At 39.0% G+C, this 17,875-nt stretch overlaps 2 protein-coding genes across 7 annotated transcripts in view; both read right to left on the reverse strand.

Moving 5' to 3' along the window:
• Positions 1-7,118: 7,118 nt before the first annotated feature.
• Positions 7,119-14,707, reverse strand: Nras (neuroblastoma RAS viral (v-ras) oncogene homolog). 3 transcript variants are annotated; one of them, XM_005389014.2, is made up of 7 exons: positions 14,575-14,704; positions 13,954-14,081; positions 12,015-12,193; positions 9,358-9,517; positions 7,878-8,001; positions 7,560-7,601; positions 7,119-7,450 (listed from the first exon to the last, which is right to left on the reverse strand). In XM_005389014.2, the coding sequence occupies exons 2-5, from the start codon at positions 14,062-14,064 to the stop codon at positions 7,882-7,884; spliced, it is 570 nt and encodes a 189-aa protein (XP_005389071.1). In that variant the 5' UTR covers positions 14,065-14,081; positions 14,575-14,704; the 3' UTR covers positions 7,119-7,450; positions 7,560-7,601; positions 7,878-7,881. The 3 variants fall into 3 exon arrangements, with proteins under 3 accessions (XP_005389071.1, XP_013371919.1, XP_013371918.1); XM_013516465.1 differs by lacking the exon at positions 7,878-8,001 and having other exon boundaries at positions 14,575-14,707; XM_013516464.1 differs by lacking the exon at positions 7,560-7,601 and having other exon boundaries at positions 14,575-14,705.
• A 122-nt stretch (positions 14,708-14,829) lies between these two features.
• Csde1 (cold shock domain containing E1, RNA-binding) overlaps positions 14,830-17,875 on the reverse strand; it is a 41,102-nt gene continuing 38,056 nt past the window's right edge. For all 4 annotated transcript variants that reach the window (XM_005389010.2, XM_005389009.2, XM_005389008.2 and 1 more), the window contains 3 exons: positions 17,445-17,608; positions 16,474-16,606; positions 14,830-16,115 (listed from right to left, as the gene is read on the reverse strand). In XM_005389010.2, the coding sequence (XP_005389067.1) occupies positions 16,068-16,115; positions 16,474-16,606; positions 17,445-17,608 (345 nt within the window). In that variant the 3' untranslated portion in view covers positions 14,830-16,067. The remainder of the gene's footprint in view (positions 16,116-16,473; positions 16,607-17,444; positions 17,609-17,875) is intronic.

Here is a 17,875-nt window from a genome sequence, read left to right on the forward strand (position 1 = left end):
TGAACTCATGACCTTGTGTTTGCCAGGCAGGCGCTGTGCCGTTGAGCTAAATCCCCAGCCCCTATTCCATGTTAATATGTATTCCTCAACATCATTTTAATGGCTTATAGGAATCATTTAATAGTACTTTAACTCCTAATGTTGTAGGTGTTGCCCCTACTTCTACTTTGTATGAGTCCCAAAAGTTGATAACCATAGAAATTTTTAGTAGTTAAAATGAGACTAATTTCAATCTTCTACATTAAAAAAAAGTTCTCCCCCATCACACATCAGTAGTTAATACTGTTTTGGTCCAAGAGTGAAAAAAATCACGTGGTAGAAGTCTCCAATGAGAGGCATCAATTCACTGGGTCAGCCTCCGGTTCATGAATCAAAATGATTTCAAGCCTTTGGCATGAGAAAGAGCATTTTTTCTCTATTTTATTTTACAAGTTACAATTCATTTTTGTGTTTTTTTTTTTGTAAAGGTAAAATGCCATATTTCATTACCTAGGTAGCATTTTCAGGCAGTTTTGACTTTTTTTTTTGGTACCAGGAATCGAACTCAGGACCTTGTGCTTGCCAGGCAGGTGCTTGTCACACGCAGTTTTGCAAAATGATCTCTAGCAAGGCTTCCTGGCCCCTGTCAGTATTCGTGGGCATCAAACTGATGCTGACCTTTTAATAACCTTGAGTATTGCTTTTTATGAGAAGTGAAACCTGAACAGCGCCGAGATACATAAGAGGTCCCCTCACAGTCCCAGTGAGCTTCTTTAGGTAGTTTTTCATCTCTTTCCAACCTACAATATATATTCTACCAGCCCCATCTAGAAAACAGTATTTCAGTATTTTATCACACACATTCGTCTAGCTAAATTCAGCCAAATCATTAATGTCCCTTCCATATCATCTTAAGGAAAAACGTAAAAAAAGCATTGTCTTTGGTAGAATAAATCAAGTTTTCTGTAACCACAGTATTCTTATTGTATATTATTCATATAATGTATAATAAAGCCTACATTTGAGATCACTCCTTCATAACTGTATCTCCTTAATTAGGGCTGAAAAATCAGGTATCATAATTTGAATTATTCTATTTTGCAAATGAAGAAAATATAGGCCACTCTAATGTTTTATCTGTAATTATTTTCTTATTCTCTTTAATGGTTTGAACAATCTTCCAGTCTTACACCTGGTAATCTGAGCAACACAGCTGAGGATAGTGATATGTAATGTAACAACCACTGTTAACTGGTAGGTATTATTTTGTCTTGAAGCCCTTTAAATGTTCTTGCTTTGGTTTGTTTGTGATACTGGTATGCTGCTATTCTATTTTTTGTTTCTCATTTACTATTCTTTTTAAAATAAAAACAAAATATAGGCCAGAGCAGTAAAATTATAGTTGCAACCCAGGCTCTCTGGCTCCCACACCAATGTGTTTCCAACCAGACCAACTGTAGGATTAGGCAGTGATGCACAGACAGACCCAGAGATTCCCAGCCATAGTCAGTACTTCACATGAATGTATGACAGTCTTTGTCCACACCGGGGGCTGTAGGTAAGTGCTTTGCCACTGAGCTACCTCACCAGTTTTTGGTATTTTGAGCTAGTTGCCCAGACCGGCCTTGAACTTTCAATCCTGTTTCAGCTTGAGTAGTTGGGATTAGACACATATCATTCCTTGCCTGGCTCTTAAAAAATGAGAATTTAACAGTTATGAATCATTCCTAAGGTAACAGTTCAAAGCAAGTCTTAGTAGATTTTTACTGTAGTCCTCACTTACCCACAAGGGACCTGTGCCAAGACCCTCTAATGCAGCGATGGGGAACTTCCGGAGCTTTCAGTGCTAACAGCCTGTGGCGGCATACGTGCCACTGGTTCGCTAGCACACCAAAAGTTTACTGACTGCATGACAGCCACTGTATTTTTACCCTATTTATACTGCTTTTTCCTATATGTACATACCTATGATACATCTTTGTAAAGCAGGCACAGTAAGAAATTAATAGCTAGGTCGTGCATGGTTACACATGCCTGTAGTCCCAGCACTTAGGAGGCTGAGGCAGGATGGCTCACTAGAGAGTGAGTTCAAAGCCAGTCTGAACTACAAAGCAGGATCCTGTCTCAAAAAACCAAAACCAAACAAATTAATAATTAGGTAGAAAAAAATAGCTGACCAGGTGTTACATGCTTGGAATCCCAGCACTCAGGAGGCTGAAGCAAGAAGATCCCAAGTTCAAGGTCAGTCTGTGCCACTTACTGACACCCTGTCTCAAAATTTAAAAATCTTCAAAAGGGCTGCAGAGGTAACTCAGTGCAAGGCCCTGGTTCAACCCCCACTACCAAACCGAACAATAAAAAACCCATTATAGTTGTACCTTGACTCACAAACCCAATTCTCTCCACAATTCTGGTTACAAACCGAACTGAATGAGAAACAAACCAGATTTCCCTCTAAGTCCAACACTGAACCTAACCGCTGGATTTGACTTGGTTCTCATCCTACTCGGTTTACAACCAGAATTGAAATAACTGATTTCATGAACCAAGGTACCACCCTATAACTGTACAATAAAATTACAGCACCATTATTCTCGCACTTTGAAGGGTTAAATGTTAAGAACTGCAGAAACTCCACTGATACTCTCAGAAGCACGCAAAATGACTACTGGGCAGGTAGCGCAGTGTGGAAGCACTGGATGAAGGCCTGATTTACGTTCTGAGCTACTCAGAAGGGACAGCAATTAAAATTTATGAATTACATATTTCTGTAAAATTACATTTAATATTTTTGGACCCTGAGGTAACTAAAACTATAGAAAGCAAAATCTGAGTACAGTGTATTGAAATAAAAAATGAGGAGCTCAATTCTTCCAATACTAACTCAAAAAGTCTAAAATAAATATATATTTTTTTAAAAACAGGGTCAGGGTGGGGATATAGCTCAGTGGCATAGCGCCTGTCTGGCAAGTGGGAGGTGCTGAGTTCCTTGCCCAGTACCAAAAAAAAAAAAAAAGGATCCCACTAGGTGGTCCAAGCTGGCCTTGAACTCGGTGGGATCTTCCTGTCTCAGCCTTCCAAGTGCTCTGATTATAGGAATGAGCCACCACACTTGGCTCTTTTTTGAGACAGGGTTTCTCTATGTAGTTTGGGCTGTCCTCCAACTTGCAGTGATCTTCCTGTCCCAGGCTCCTGAGTGCTGGGATCACTGACCTGCACCACCACATCCAACAGTATTAGCTTCCTATAAAGAAACTCGGGGAGGAAAAGAATTGTGACTACACAAAGTACTTCCAGTTTTTATTTTTAAACATTATTTAACAGGAAAAACATTCAATCAATTTTTAAAAATTAGGATGGATTAATTTACATTAAAATAATCAACTTAAAATATCAGCCCTTTTCTTTTAGGGCCCAGAAGGCCAACAGTTCCCACTTAAACAGCAGAATTGCACAACTGATATTTTTAAGTATACTGGATGGCACAGAAATGTAAGTCGTACTCCACCCTCTTTTCCCTCCACAGTAGAGCTCAAACACTTGCTTCTTGGGTCAGTACTTGGACATTAAAAATCAGTTATATGTTGAAACATATCTAAAAGTGATCTGGTAAGCATACTTTTAAAACAATTCCTATAGAAAACAAATACCTTAAAATAATTTTGTGGCACATTAGACTGCTTAAAGAAACGACAAACATGAATAATATGTATAAGTCTTATAGTCTTTTTGTTTATAGAAACCATTCAAATAAAATATTTTCCCAATTAGCTTTGCTTCTTACAATGTATTAGCAGAGATGAATTACAAGAAGCAGAATGCACCATTTTTTGGTTCTTGGTTGTAGCTGCCAGCTTGAGAGTTCATGACTGTAAATCCAAAGCAAAATAGGACTGTGCTCAAGAATTTGGGAACAGAACAAAAAACCCCCAAATCTCTTTTTCAAAGTTCTTGTCTATCTTTGTTTTGAAGTCATGACAAAATTCACAGCACTTTAAAAGATGATGAAAGATTAGACCAGGGACTAAAACAGATTTTTTTTTTGTCTTTTTGAGACAGGGTCTCACTATGTAGTTCAGGCTGGCCTTGAGCTCACTCTGTAGCCCAGGCTGGCCTCAAATTTGCAATGATCCTCCTGCCTCAGCCTCCCGAGTGCTGGGGCTACAGGCGTGTGCCACCACAGTTTAAGTTTACACTCCTACAGAACCAAGTGTGTAACAAGTATTTTACCAAGTTAGCATTCCGTAGTAGACTACTGGAGCAGATACAGCACTGAACAGGTTCAGGTTAGGCACGGTAGCCTTTAGATACATCATCTTATTTTCACACTCTCCAATGTGCAAGCTTATAAAAAAAACTACACACATACAACTAAATCTTGAAGGAATTATGTAACTTCTGACAGCTGGCCAGGCACTTAGACCGGGGAAAGTGAGTTTGAGATTCTGAGGTAAACCAGATTTTCAGCAATCGCAAACATACTCCACGAACTACATTTTGTGCCACACTGACGGAGCTTACTCAGGTTTTAACACTTAAGTTTGTCACTCTGTTGTGCCAAAGTGTAACTTAAGCCATTAAAGGACCGTTTTCAAGTTTAAATTCTGGCCCCGTCTGGATACTTTTCTTCTGTGCTTGGAACATATTTGACAGAACTATAGATGCACACATCCACGGGCGAAGAACACAAGAGCCTAAGGGGTAACTATCTTTCTCCCTAATTTGGTGTTGAATTTAGTAAAGTTTTAGCAAAGGTTAGACTGCTAGTCACAAAAGACACTTAAAACCAGTCACACAGAAACTGGAGAGTATGACGGAGGTGATAACCTCAATCTTCCTCAGGAAAATGACCAAGAAATGCTCAAAAAAGGGCAGCACGGTTTTCACTCACAGCTGTCAGCCCTACTGTGAATGCTCCCGGCACTAGGAGCACAGCTCTCTGGGTTTATTGTTCTCTGAGCACAGTATATGTTTTTCCCGTCTTCTAAATTAATTTCAAGGTAATGTGTAATTTGCATAATAAATGAAAATTCATATTAGGAGATAGAAGAGCTCTAAGTATTTAGATATTAGAACAGAAATAGCCATTTTGGAATCAGTCTTTCATCGTCAGTTATACATTTTTCATTAGCATTACCAGGGATGGGCACGTAGCTCATGGGTAGACTGCTCGGGAATAGAACAGTTAGCATGTGCAATATTCTGGATTCAATCCCCAGTACCACAAAAAAGGGGATAAAATTACCAGGGCATTATTTGCAAAGAGAAATACCAAGCTTCCATATCCTCATTAAGTAACAAGTTAATTACATTTTTAATTCTTTCCTCAAATAGCAATTCAATCCAAAGGCTACTTCTTGTTTTGAACAAATTCATCAGCTTTTGTTTTCTGAAATGCAGGCTAATTTATGAACATAAACCCTTTAAAGAACATTATAAATAAAATTGTTTTAAAAAAATTTGATTTGAGAGTCGGGCATGGTGATATATGCTTGTAATCCCAGCACTCTTAGAGGCTGAGGCAGGAGGACTGCATGTTTGAGTCCTGCCTGGGCAATTTAGTGAGACCTCCCCAGCTCAAAATATGAAAAGGCTGGGGATTATAGTTCAGTGCAAAGGCTGAGTTCAATCCCCAGTTCAGAAAAACTAAACAAATCGAACAAACTAAACCAAAAACCACAGCTACATACAAAAACAAAAAATACCTCCCCAAACAAAAACTAAAACTTAAAAAAATCTGAGCATCCTTATTTTCAAAAGAATGAGAAATATACATGCTGTTTCCCTATAGCTAACAAAAAGAGAAGGTTTCTAAATACTTTATTTATAGTCTTTTAACCTGAGCCTCCTTAGGATACCAAGCTTTTCCAGTCCCAGTAAAGCACTCATGCTAACTGACCTCTTTTTTCCCTGCAGGGCTGACAGCAGGCACCCAGCAAAATTGGAGTTATGAGCAAATGATGCTAGCCGGCTTATTCAAGTTTTGAAGCAGTGATCCTGGCCCACGAGCACTATGCCTTACTCAGCTGAAACAATCAATCAAGCTCCTGCTGCCGTGGGACGAGGGGCAGAGAGTGACCAGAGAAAGGGACTGAGGGCAGTTGCGTACATCAGTAAGAATATGATATGTAGTGAAAATATAATTTGCCTGTCCATGTATTTGAGGCTTAAAAATCACCAATCACAGATATAAAATAAGCCAACACCAATTTTTTACAATACTGGAATAACTGCAAATGTAAGCCTTCTGGTCTGATTGGAATTTATCAATAGTCTGGAAGAAATAAATTATATATTTATAGACAGTAACCTGTAAAAAAGAAATTAGATAAAAATTGAGGGAAATTATTCATCATCATTTCTACTTCTGTCTTTTTCTGAGGAAAACCCAAAACAGGCCTCTGGAAAACAATCTTCATATGTGTAAGAAATGGCATCTGCTATTATACAGGTATATCTTTCCCTCAAAGACAGATGGGTCATAGATATTTTCATATTTAATGGCTGAGTCCTCAATTCCACTTAAGTACTATAAAGGAAGTCTACAAACCATTTCTAGGAAAAAGGCACTTTGTTGTCAAAATTGGATTTAACTTCATAAAAGTTGAGAAGACCAGGATAGACTCAGAAGTCAGTATTCACTTTTGCATTTACCATTTTTCTTCTTTTCAGTAGTCAGGACTGAACTGAGGAGTGCTCTAATACTAAACTACCCTAGCCAATTCATTTGTTTTTGAGATGGGATCTCACCAAATTACTCAGGCTGCCTTTGAACTTGTGATCCTCCTGCTTCAGCCTCCCAAATAGTTTACTGGTTTTTTTATTTATTTTTTTGGTACCAAGAATTGAACTCAGGACCTTGCGCTTTGCTAGGCAGGAGGTTGTGCCGCTGAGCTATATCCCCCGCCCTTCCCAAATAGTTTAGATCATAGGCATATGCCACAATACCTGGCTTCACTTTTGTACTTTAGAATACAGAGCAGATGCCAGTTTGTAGAACATAGCTGATAACACTATAAACCAACCATTCAGCAACATAATTATATTCTTGGCAAAACAGTATTAATGACACTTCTCTAAAATCTAACATAGGCCCCAAGTTTGAAAATGAAAAGGAAATAAAAATAACCAGCGGTTGCTACTTTAGACTCCCAGAAACTTTTTAACAGAATTTCAGTCTACAGTTTGGTTCTGTTTCAGAGCAAGAGCTGCTTTGTGGATGAAAAACCTGGGTGGCAGAGATGGTTGTTTTTGTTGGGGAGAGCCCAGGGCAGAAAACTACTGGGGAATGAGCAAGAGGTGCATTTCTCTGGTCAGACAACCAAGTGAGGAGGTAGTTATTCTGAGAAGTTCTCAAGTAGAGACGATGCTCGTGTACTGAGGTGGGGAAACAGCAGGAGCTTCTCTGAGATGAAGAGAGCAACAGGAATACTTCTCCTCCGGGGAAGTCAGGACCAGCGTATCAGTGCAGCTGAAAGAAAGACGGAGTGTGTGTAAGTGGCACACAGAGCATGAGACAAACTAGTTTACGAACTCTTATCTTATTTGGAACTGACAGTACATTTTCAAATCTATCCTACCTTGAAAGTGGCTCTTTTCTGACAATACAACTTTGTAAATATCTATAAAAAAGGGACAAACATCATGTCATTATCCTTTCTATGTAGTGATTCTGCAAAAGAATATGGTACAAATATGTTTTGTAAATAGTAGTTATATATATATATATATATTTATGTAAAATAATTAAATGTTTTAAGGTTAGACCTTAGTACTCTCAGAAAGGAGATATAATTAAATACAAAGACACAGTTAAATAGCAACAGAGAAGTAACACTGACACTCCTCCCAACTGCCTCACGCTAAATAATACTTATGTCAACAGACCACATGCTTACCTTGTTACATCACCACACATGGCAACCCCATACAACCTTGAGTCCCATCATCACTGCTATTGAGTTTTTTCATTCTGTACTGGCGTATTTCTCTTACAAGTGTGTAAAATGCATCTTCAACACCCTATGAAAGAAGAAAGAATCCTTTCCTCTGAAAGCCTGGCTCAACTGACACAATCCACATGGTAAGTTTTCATTTATATTTCTTTATATGGATTTAAAATTCCAGTTACTACAATATAGCTAATAGGATGACTCAGCTGGGTGTGCTGGTGCATGCCTGTAATCCCAGCACTCAGGAGGCTGAGGTAGGATGATCACCATGTTTGATGCCAGCCTGGGCTACATAGTGAGTTCAAGTTCAGCCTGAACTACATAGTGAGACCTTGCCCCAAAATTTAAAAAAAAAAAAAAAGGTGACGTAGGAAGAGGACACCAAAAGTTTAACAGTCCTATTTAGTCACATCAACAGGCTAATACAACAATGGCATATTTTGGAGGGAAAAAAAAGTCCAGCAAAATACAAATGGTAATGGGAGAGACACAGAACAGAACCTCCAAATCTAAAGATTCCACTCATGAGGGATTAAACCTTAAACAGTGCCTGCTCAGTGTTGATAGCAAAAGGATTAATGCTTATAGAAAATTATTTTGAGAAAGGGTCTTACTATGTTTCCCAGACTGGTCTCAAGTTCATGGACTCAAGCAACCCTACCCCTTAAAGCTTCTCAAGTAGCTGAGACTACAAAAGTATACTACCATTTTATAGTGATACATATATATTCATATTTATAGCAGTACAACTCACAATAGCTAAGCTCTGGAAACAAACTAGATGGCCATCAATAAAAAAATGTGATACGATTATTCTTCAGTCATAAAGAATGAAATGTCATTGGGAAGAAAATGGATGGCTCTTGAGACCGTAACATTAAGTGAAATAAATGAGACAAGGAAAGATAAATACTGTATGATTTCTTTGTACGAGAACCCAAAATATAAACAAAGTGTAAAGTAAAGGTGAAAGATGGTAGCAAAGAGGGAGGCAGACTTTTTGGAGGTACGGAAAGAGGATCAAAGGAAGGGGAGTTAGAAGGTAGTAGAAGGATCAAAAATGATCTAGATATGAAAAATATAATATATATACCAATCCCCCAAAACAAATATTAACTGTTATGTACAGCAAACATAAGAATTAAAACGTCTCAGCCTTGACCACTTACCAGTCCAGTCCAATTATTTAAATACAGAATTTGACCAAAAACTGTATTTTTTGTTAATTTTTACAAGCTAATATAACAGGAAATATAGACAACAATTTTACCAAATTTATTTGATACAAAAATCAACTAGTTTAAATGACACTTGCCCAAGTGGCACTCAGGACAGTCAGTATGTAAACAAATGCACTGCCCCAGTGACCCTTGGGATAAACTGTTAAGGGGTTAAACCCTTGCAGATTCTTGAAGCCCTACCGTACCTGTCTGGTCTTGGCTGAGGTTTCAATGAACGGAATCCCGTAACTCTTGGCCAATTCATGGGCTTGTTTTGTATCCACAGTCCTTGTTGGCAAATCACACTTGTTCCCTACCAGCACCATAGGGACATCATCTGAGTCTTTTACTCGTTTAATCTGCTCCCTGAAACAGGGAATATGTTATCATAAGAAAGACAAGTTTTTGGAAAGGAATAGACTGGTAAGGCAAAGAGAAACGAGAAACGGGCAGGTTTTACATAGCCCTATTAGTTTCTATTTTGAGCTTCTCATTTTTTGACCACTTAAAAGAACCTTGTATACAAAGACTGGCTGAGACTTGACAGAGGAGCCATAGGCTAGTTCACTTCCTAATGAAACGGGGTGGCTAACCTGTCCTGACACATGCTTTTGTCAGGCTGTTGGGACTCTTCAGAGCATGGCTCTGGATTCAAGTGGCAACCAGAAATCAGACTCTGATGTCTGAAGTATAAAAAGTAAAGCTTTCTGACTTAAACCCCTTACTGAAATTCCCTTGGAGTTAATAGTTTTTAATGGAAGATAATCTACCCACTTTTCAAAATGGGTGGTACTAAGTATTTTTTTCAAGCAAAATTATAGCTGGAAGTCTAAAATATATAATAGGAAATATCAGAACTGCTCTTAATAAAGGAAATGGGTGGTTGCAGGATGCACAACTCCAAAAGACAGCACCTCCTTCAATGACATATGAGACACACCAAAGAGCAGTTTATAAGCTGCTGTTGGTTCTTTTGAACATTACCTAATAGAACTTGGTGCAATGAGGGAAATGTTCTATCTGCACTAACATGGTAGCTACTAGTCACATGTAGCCATGAGCATTTTAAAAGTCAGTTGTAGGGGCTGGGGACATAGCTCAGCAGCACAGTACCTGCCTGGCAAGCACGAGGTTCTGAGTTCAATTCCCAGTACCAAAAAAAAAAAAAAAAAAAAAAAGTCAGTTGTAAATACGGCCAATGAACTAATTTTTCAATTTGACTTAATTTTAATTTAAGTGTAAACAACCACATCTAGTTGTTTACCATACTGCACAGTAATGCTCTAACACCTACCTTTGGATTATAGTCATGTACTGTGCTGCTTTTCATTGGCTATTTGCAGAACTGTGCACTGGTATCATGAAAGCAGCCTACATTTTGTCTTTGTGAGACAGGGTTTCATTATGCAGTTCAGAATGGCCTTGAACTCACTTTGTAGTTCAGGGTGGCCTTGAACTCGCAGCAATCCTCCTGCCTCAGGATGGCAGCCTACATTAAGGAATATTTTAAGACAACCTAAAGTACCTGAACCATGTATTGTCAGATTACTATTGTTCTTTACAATTCTCTTCAAGGATCAGGGAGAATTTTCTTCTGCTGTCAGCACAATTTTGCCCTTTTCTGAGCAACTAATTTGCTTGCAGCATACAGGTTATTTAATCTTTCAGCTACTTTTTTTTTTTTTTTTTTTTTTTAAAGACAAGGTCTTGCTATGTAGTCTAGGCTGGCCTTGAACTCACTATGTAGCCCAGGTTGGGCAGCAATTCTCCTGCCTCAGCCTCCTCAGTGCTGCGATTACAGGCATGTACCACCATGCCTGGCTTTTCCCTTGATGCTTCAGCCCATTTTTCATTAATTTTTAATCTTGCTATACTATGTGCATAAATTCCTTATAAAAAGACTTCTAGAAAGCCAACAAATGTTTACAAGTGTTGAGAACTTACACTGAGTACAACTGTTCCTCAGTGTCCACGCGAAATGGGCCCTAGGATACCACCCCTACCAAAAACAGCAAAACCTGAGGATGGGCATGTCTTACATAAATGGTGTATTATTTGCATATAATACGTACACTTACATCATCTCTAGATTATGTATGATGCCTAATATAATGTAAATCCTATGTAAATAGTTTTTATAGTACACTATTTAGGGACTAATAAAAAGTCTATCTATATTTACTACGGAATCAATTTTTTCCCAGAGGTTGTCCAAATCTGAGCATGTAACACCTTCAGAAAGGAAGGACTAACTCCACTGAAAAGTATTTCTAGACAGAAAAGAATTGGAAGTGAAGCTGGCTTGCCCTGAGTTTGAGGCCAACCTGGGCTACTTAAGTGATTTCAAGGTCAGCTGCATTACATAGTGAGACCCTGCCTCAAAAAAAAAAACTGCTAAGCCAGGCATGGTGGTGCACACCTGTAACCTGTAATCCCAGGATTTGGGAGGCCAAGGCAGGAGGATCACATGAGTTTGAGGCCAGCCTGGGCTACATAACTGAGTTCAAGGCCAGCCTGTACTACACAGTGAAATCCTGTCTTAGCAAAGAATAATTCTCAGACATATTTTCCTCCATGAAGTTCCTCTGTGACCTCTCATCGCAACACCTCTAGTTCTGTACTATTCTCCATAGCAAGATTCATTTATGTATGATCAAACATTACAGTAACAACATGAAATAAAAATATATGTTTTTCAGTATTTGCTTTTAGGAATAACCTAATTCTTAATGTCAAACACCTTGAAACCAACTCTTCCCATAATAAAAACGCTGCATCTTGCCTAATATGGTATCCTCATTTCCCCACAAAGTTTCTGAACACCCTATGACCATCCTTTCAGAAAAAACAATGTTCCTAATACCTGTAGAGGTTAATATCTGCAAATGATTTGCTATTATTGATGGCAAACACACAGAGGAAGCCTTCGCCTGTCCTCATGTATTGGTCTCTCATGGCACTGTACTCCTCTTGTCCAGCTGTATCCAGAATGTCCAATAGACAAGTTTCACCATCTATAACCACCTGTTTTCGGTAAGAATCCTGGAGGTGGGAAGAGATTAAATTTTTATTAAAAATCACAGGGAACAGAATATTATTGCAAAGAATAAATAAACTTCAACCACTTAGGTCCCTTCCTGTATATCTGGTTTGTCCCTCAAACTGTTTATAATCACAAACAGAAAGTACTTAATGTCACCCTAGGAAAAAGCCCCAAATCCAATATGTCTGCAGAAAAAAAAATGTGGTCACTGTTCCTAAAAGAGATGAAAAAAAAAAAAAGTAATTTAAACAACAGCTCCACTGCAATTAGGAAACTCTATACAAATTTAGGTTCATAGCCTATTATACTAAGCCATGAACCAGACTGCTTTATTTGAGCTGTTCATTTTACTTTTACAATTCTAAACATACCTCCAACCAATGAGAGCCTACTCCTGGATAAAGACTCATTTGTGGGATTTTTCCCCAGATTTGTCTAATTTGTTTTGTTTAAAACAAGGTCTCATTACGCAGTTCAGGCAGGCCTTGAACTCACTCTGTAGCTCAAACTGGACTCAAATTTGCAGAGATCCTCCTGCGTTAGCCTCCTGATTGCTAAGATTACAGCGTGCTCCACCATGCCCATCTATCTCATTTATGTTTATGACTAAATATACAAGTATCTATTGTTTCAGAAAAATAACACCAAAAATGTATTTCTCATCGTAACAGATTACCTTTGGGAAATATTTCTGGTCAAATTCTTAATGTTTCTCAGCAAAGTACAATTAATTTTTCAGGAAGAAAGACATATTCATGTAGAAATACTTCTAATTTGGCTTTATGGTAGTAATTTTACTTGTATTTTAATATCATTACATTTGGGAGATATTTACTGGAAACACACTATATTGTCATCTGAGTGAAGGTTACATGAATGTATATAAATGTAACCAGAGTGCTACACATAAGACTTACGTATTTTTCTTTTTGTTCTTTTTTTTTTTCTTGGTACCAGGAATAGAACTCACATGTATTTTTCTTATGTAACTTACTTCAGTAATGGTAATTCTGAAAAATGTTATGACCAATTTTTAATGGCAGCTGTATTAGAAGTCAGTGACATTTAAACACTCAGTAGCTACATGGCAGGGAGGCCAGGGGTGGATTACAATCACCTTTACAATTAAACTTTTTGTTGTTTTTTATTTGAGACAGGGAGGCCAGGGGCATAGCTCAGCCGCCCAGCTGTTGCCTGGCAAGGGAGAGGTCCTGAGTTTGATTCCCAGTACAAAAAAAAAAAAAAAAAACCATAAGAAGTATTTGAGACAGGGTCTTGCTATGTAGCCCAGGCTTGCCTTGGTGATCCTCCTGCCTCAGCCTCCTGAGTACTGGGATTACAGTTATGCACCACCATACCAAGGTAGAATTAAAACATTTCTAAATTGCACAAAACTACAAAACTTAGAGACTTAGACATCACTTACACACTGTCATGCAGTACTTCTATAGTAAATATTATCTCTTATAAAATCAATTTCTTAAGCTATTTACCTCTAATAGTTTTCATATATGAAGAAAAAGAATAAATTCGACACTGAATTTGCAAGTTTACACAGCTGTTAAAACTGTAAACTTAAAATCTTTAGCACCTAATAAAAATGAATTGTACAGAAAATGCTTTATTGATTACTAAGGAATACAAAATAACTTTTTTCTTTCAGCTCTTTTAAATGCTTCTAAAAAAAATGGGTAAAAGTTACAGGTAAGGGAAAAGCAGTGAGAGCTGTATTAGCCTGTGGATGAGCACTGGGCCTCACCTCTATGGTGGGATCATATTCATCCACAAAGTGGTTCTGGATTAGCTGGATTGTCAGTGCACTTTTCCCAACACCACCTGCTCCAACCACCACCAGTTTATACTCAGTCATTTCACACCAGCAAGAACCTATGGGAAAGCAGTAATTAGGGTTAATTGGCAAGCTAGATTCTATAGTATTTCAAAGCCTTCTATAATCAATAGTAACTAAACCAGTTGGGAATATATCGGTTCCATACACATGACCTTCCACTGAATTCTCCGGAGTGATTCAGGAAGCAAAAATACTTGCGGGTTAACGTGGCAACAGATTCCCGAGTTAAAAGCCTTCTAGCTAACCCCACCCCGCGTCTATTTTTCAACCGTGCCTGGTCCCCGCCCTCAGCCGAAGGTAAAGGAGCCCCCATTCCTACTCCGCCAGTCTTCTCAGCTCTGGGGATGTCTCCAGACCGCGACCCCCTCCCATTCCCCACTCGTCTCCAAAGATCGCCCGGCACACCGCCCCAAACGAAAGACCCCCGCCCAAGGCCTTTGTCTCCACTTCTACTTTCGGCTCGATCCCTGGCATCAATGGGACGTCGGTATGCTCCAAGGCCCGACGCTACGCACATCGGAGCCTTACCTCAAGCTCTGCTGTCCCAGCTTCAGACAGATTTAGGATCTCAACCGGAAAAAACGTTGAGGACCCCGGAACCGCCATGAACAGCCCCCACCCGGGAGCGGCACTTCCGGCCCCGCCCGCTACGTAATCAGCCGGCGCCCTGCGCCCAGTCCCCGCCCAGGCCACGTGGGCCTATAACCTAGAGTCACGAGGACGGCCGCGCCCAGCCCCGCGCCTCCCTCCCCGGGACGTTTCAATAATGAAAGCGCTAGGTGCTAGTGTCTCAAAAATCAGTAAAACTTTATTCGCTTCCATTCTTTCGCCGTTAACAGAAAATTGGAGAAAGCAAAAATGTTTCGTGTGTACAAAGATAAATGGCCTCTTTACCCAGAGTTCAAAACCTCAAACAACGGGGAAGATAAAAGCGCCCTCCCCCACATCCCCTGAGCTGACCCTTGTCATCTTAAAACAAAGCCTTCAGTCCACTGGCTATGGACCCTGTACTAGCCAATTCAAGATGAGGGCCAAGGAATCAGACCAATCCATTCCCGTGATACAAAGTTGAACAGAAGCTACACCAAGGGTCAGGTGCCTGTATTCAACAGGACACAAGAACCAGGCGGCTACTTATAAAAAAAACAAGATTCATTTCAGGCACAACTTTTTTTTTTATTTTTTTGTTTTGTTTTTAAATCAGTAAAAGAAACTGGGTCCTAGAAGCTGCAGTGATCTAAGCAGCAGCAAATTTGTGCATTCGTCTTTTTTTCTTTTAAATACGATTAAATTATCACACTCCTGGCACACTTCATTTGCATGAAATTCTGCACCATACATACTAATTGTAAAGTTATCAACCCCATCCCGGGGAGAAAAAACTACTCTGGAAGATAATTTTCACTGAAATCTAACCAAACTTTAAGTATATTGTGACAAGATTATAAATGATATGAAAAATAACATTTTAACATTTGGCCATCAACATAAGAAAATGGTTTGCCTATATAAATTTTTGTAATTTTTAAAATGTATTATAGTCTACCCTCCTATGGTCCTCAGAATTAAAGCATAATGAACAGGAAAGAAAAGGAAAAGAATGCAACTGACTGCTAAGGCAGAACATCTCGCTAGGAGTAATGAAGGTAGAGTATATACTAAATCATCAAGTGCAGAATTTCATAGGGCCAATAAGGTAACAGTCTGTTTCACTTATACAGGCGAAGTGGATTTTGCAATTACCAGTTGCGTTAAATGCACCAAATAAAGCTCCTAAAGTGATACTATAAGGCGCCACCTTAAGTTCTCCAGGCTGCAACTGTGCATAATTTTAAAATGGTTTCTTAAATTTATTTATTTTTTTAAACATAACACGAGGAAGGTGTTAAAACTGGTGTAATAGCTCAATAGAATAAGTTTTCCAGATTTTGGGAGGGATGAAGAGGGAGATATTCAGAACCCTTCACCAGAGTCCCCCCAGCTTGATCATAGTGGATTAAGGATGTGCTTTGTGGACGTGGTTAGTCAATGACACCAGCCTGACGGATCTTTCTTTCTGCACCAAATCCCTGTAAGAAATAAAATTGTTGCAGTTAACGAACTGGATACATGAGAATGAAGAGTACATTCAGAATTCCAAAATGTACATGAAAGTATGAATTTTAAATCATGTTAACCACTAGCAGTTCTTCCAGAGGAGAAACCTATTTTAAACCCTCTTGACCCATTACCTTAGTTGTGTACAAAGTAGAAGGGCAGAAATGTACTTTTTACTGAAAGCAACCATTATGTCAGGGAGTAACAATGTGTAAGGAGCCTCAACTAGCTATGTGAAGCTCCCTGCTTCACTAGTTCTCTAGTCTATGTTGGCAAAGGACTTGCAAACAGTGTTGATCAGCTTCCACCAGGTCTTGTACAGAATCATACCATTGAGTTATCTGGTCCCCTTGGCTGACGAAGAACCATTAGGCGAGGAGCACTGGCATCATCCAGGGTGATGTTCTTCAAGCGATTGACCAGCCGATCAGGTCGAGGGGCTGCAACAGCCTTGGGGCCCTCGCTATAACAAGTCGAGAAGAAACAATACTTGGTGGGAAGAGAGCAAGTGCTTGCAGAGGAACATGTCTCCTAACTGCCGAAATGACTCATGTGTAATAAACGGGAACCTTGTCTCATCTAGACAGCTAGAAAGACAAGACAGACAAGTTTGTGTGTCTGTTTTAAATCTATTTCCCAACTCAAGGTTCCAACTGTATAGGAGCAGGAAGAATTATCTGAGTGAGGGTCAACCCTAGACTTGCCTGCAACCAGAGACCAATTCCACAAACACACATAACAAGCCAGCACATGCTGAAAAGCTTAAAGTGAAATACAAAGAAACAGTTACGAGTCTCAGTTCCTCTCACAGTAACATGATTATTTTTTAAAGGAAGGTACAGGAATCAGGATAACTTAAAGTATAGAAATTAGGTGTGTGTGTATGTGACCAGGTACAATCCTCCTGCCTCAGCCTCCTGAGTGCTGTGATTACAGCCTATACTACCCCACCCAGGTAAACATCCTAATTTTAATAGCATATATACTAGAAATGGCTTGACAGAAGGAGCTAATAAGCAGAATTCTTTAAGATCAGATACTACAATCTTTTTATACTTAAGATCTAGCTTTGTATAGTGCCCAAGTGCTTCACTGGGGCCAGATTTATGACTAAAGGTCACCTATGGAAGACTTATGGTAGAAACAAGACCAGAAGCAGAAAGTATCAAGAAATAACTAAATGACAAAAAGGGGAGTTGGGGTAACCAGGCATGGAAGAATAAAGAAAGGCAATAAAGCTGAGACTACAGAAATTAAGAGACAGTCCGGCATGGTTATTAATCCAATCACAACAAACTTACCAGACTCGCCAAACATTGCAGGCACTGCACTTGCCAGTGCGCTGGTTAAGAATCACTGAGAACTCCACCTCGTCTCCTGCCTGTAGCTCAATGCCATCCTGAACTTCTTTCACATGGAAAAAGAGCTTCTTGCTATCTCCTACTTCATAGTTAATGAAGCCAAACTAAAAAAGAAACAAACAAAAAAAGCTAAAAAAAAAAAAAAAAAAAGTACATTCTAGAAGAACAAAAAAACCACCTCACTTTGAAGCACAATGCCTAATCAAAAGGAGGATTTATAAAACATGGTATTAATACCTTACTCGATTATTCAACTGCTCAAGTGGCAAAATTTGCCAGGGAAGAAACGTCTCTGAAATCATTACCATGCATTTTATTATATGCCTGGCGAAAACAAAAGGTTGCTCTGTTCTGCAGTACATTTAAAATTT

Source organism: Chinchilla lanigera, unplaced genomic scaffold (genome assembly GCF_000276665.1).
Source record: "Chinchilla lanigera isolate Chin_1 unplaced genomic scaffold, ChiLan1.0 scaffold00034, whole genome shotgun sequence".
Taxonomy (NCBI): domain Eukaryota; kingdom Metazoa; phylum Chordata; class Mammalia; order Rodentia; family Chinchillidae; genus Chinchilla; species Chinchilla lanigera.

Coding starts and splice junctions, on each gene's coding strand:
- Nras (XM_013516464.1), bottom strand. CDS start 14,064: ATGACTGAGTATAAACTGGTGGTGGTTGGAGCAGGTGGTGTTGGGAAA. Junction 12,194..13,953: donor AATATGATCCCACCATAGAG/GTGAGGCCCAGT, acceptor TCCCACCTCCAG/GATTCTTACCGAAAACAGGT. Junction 9,518..12,014: donor GCAGATATTAACCTCTACAG/GTATTAGGAACA, acceptor TCCCTGTTTCAG/GGAGCAGATTAAACGAGTAA.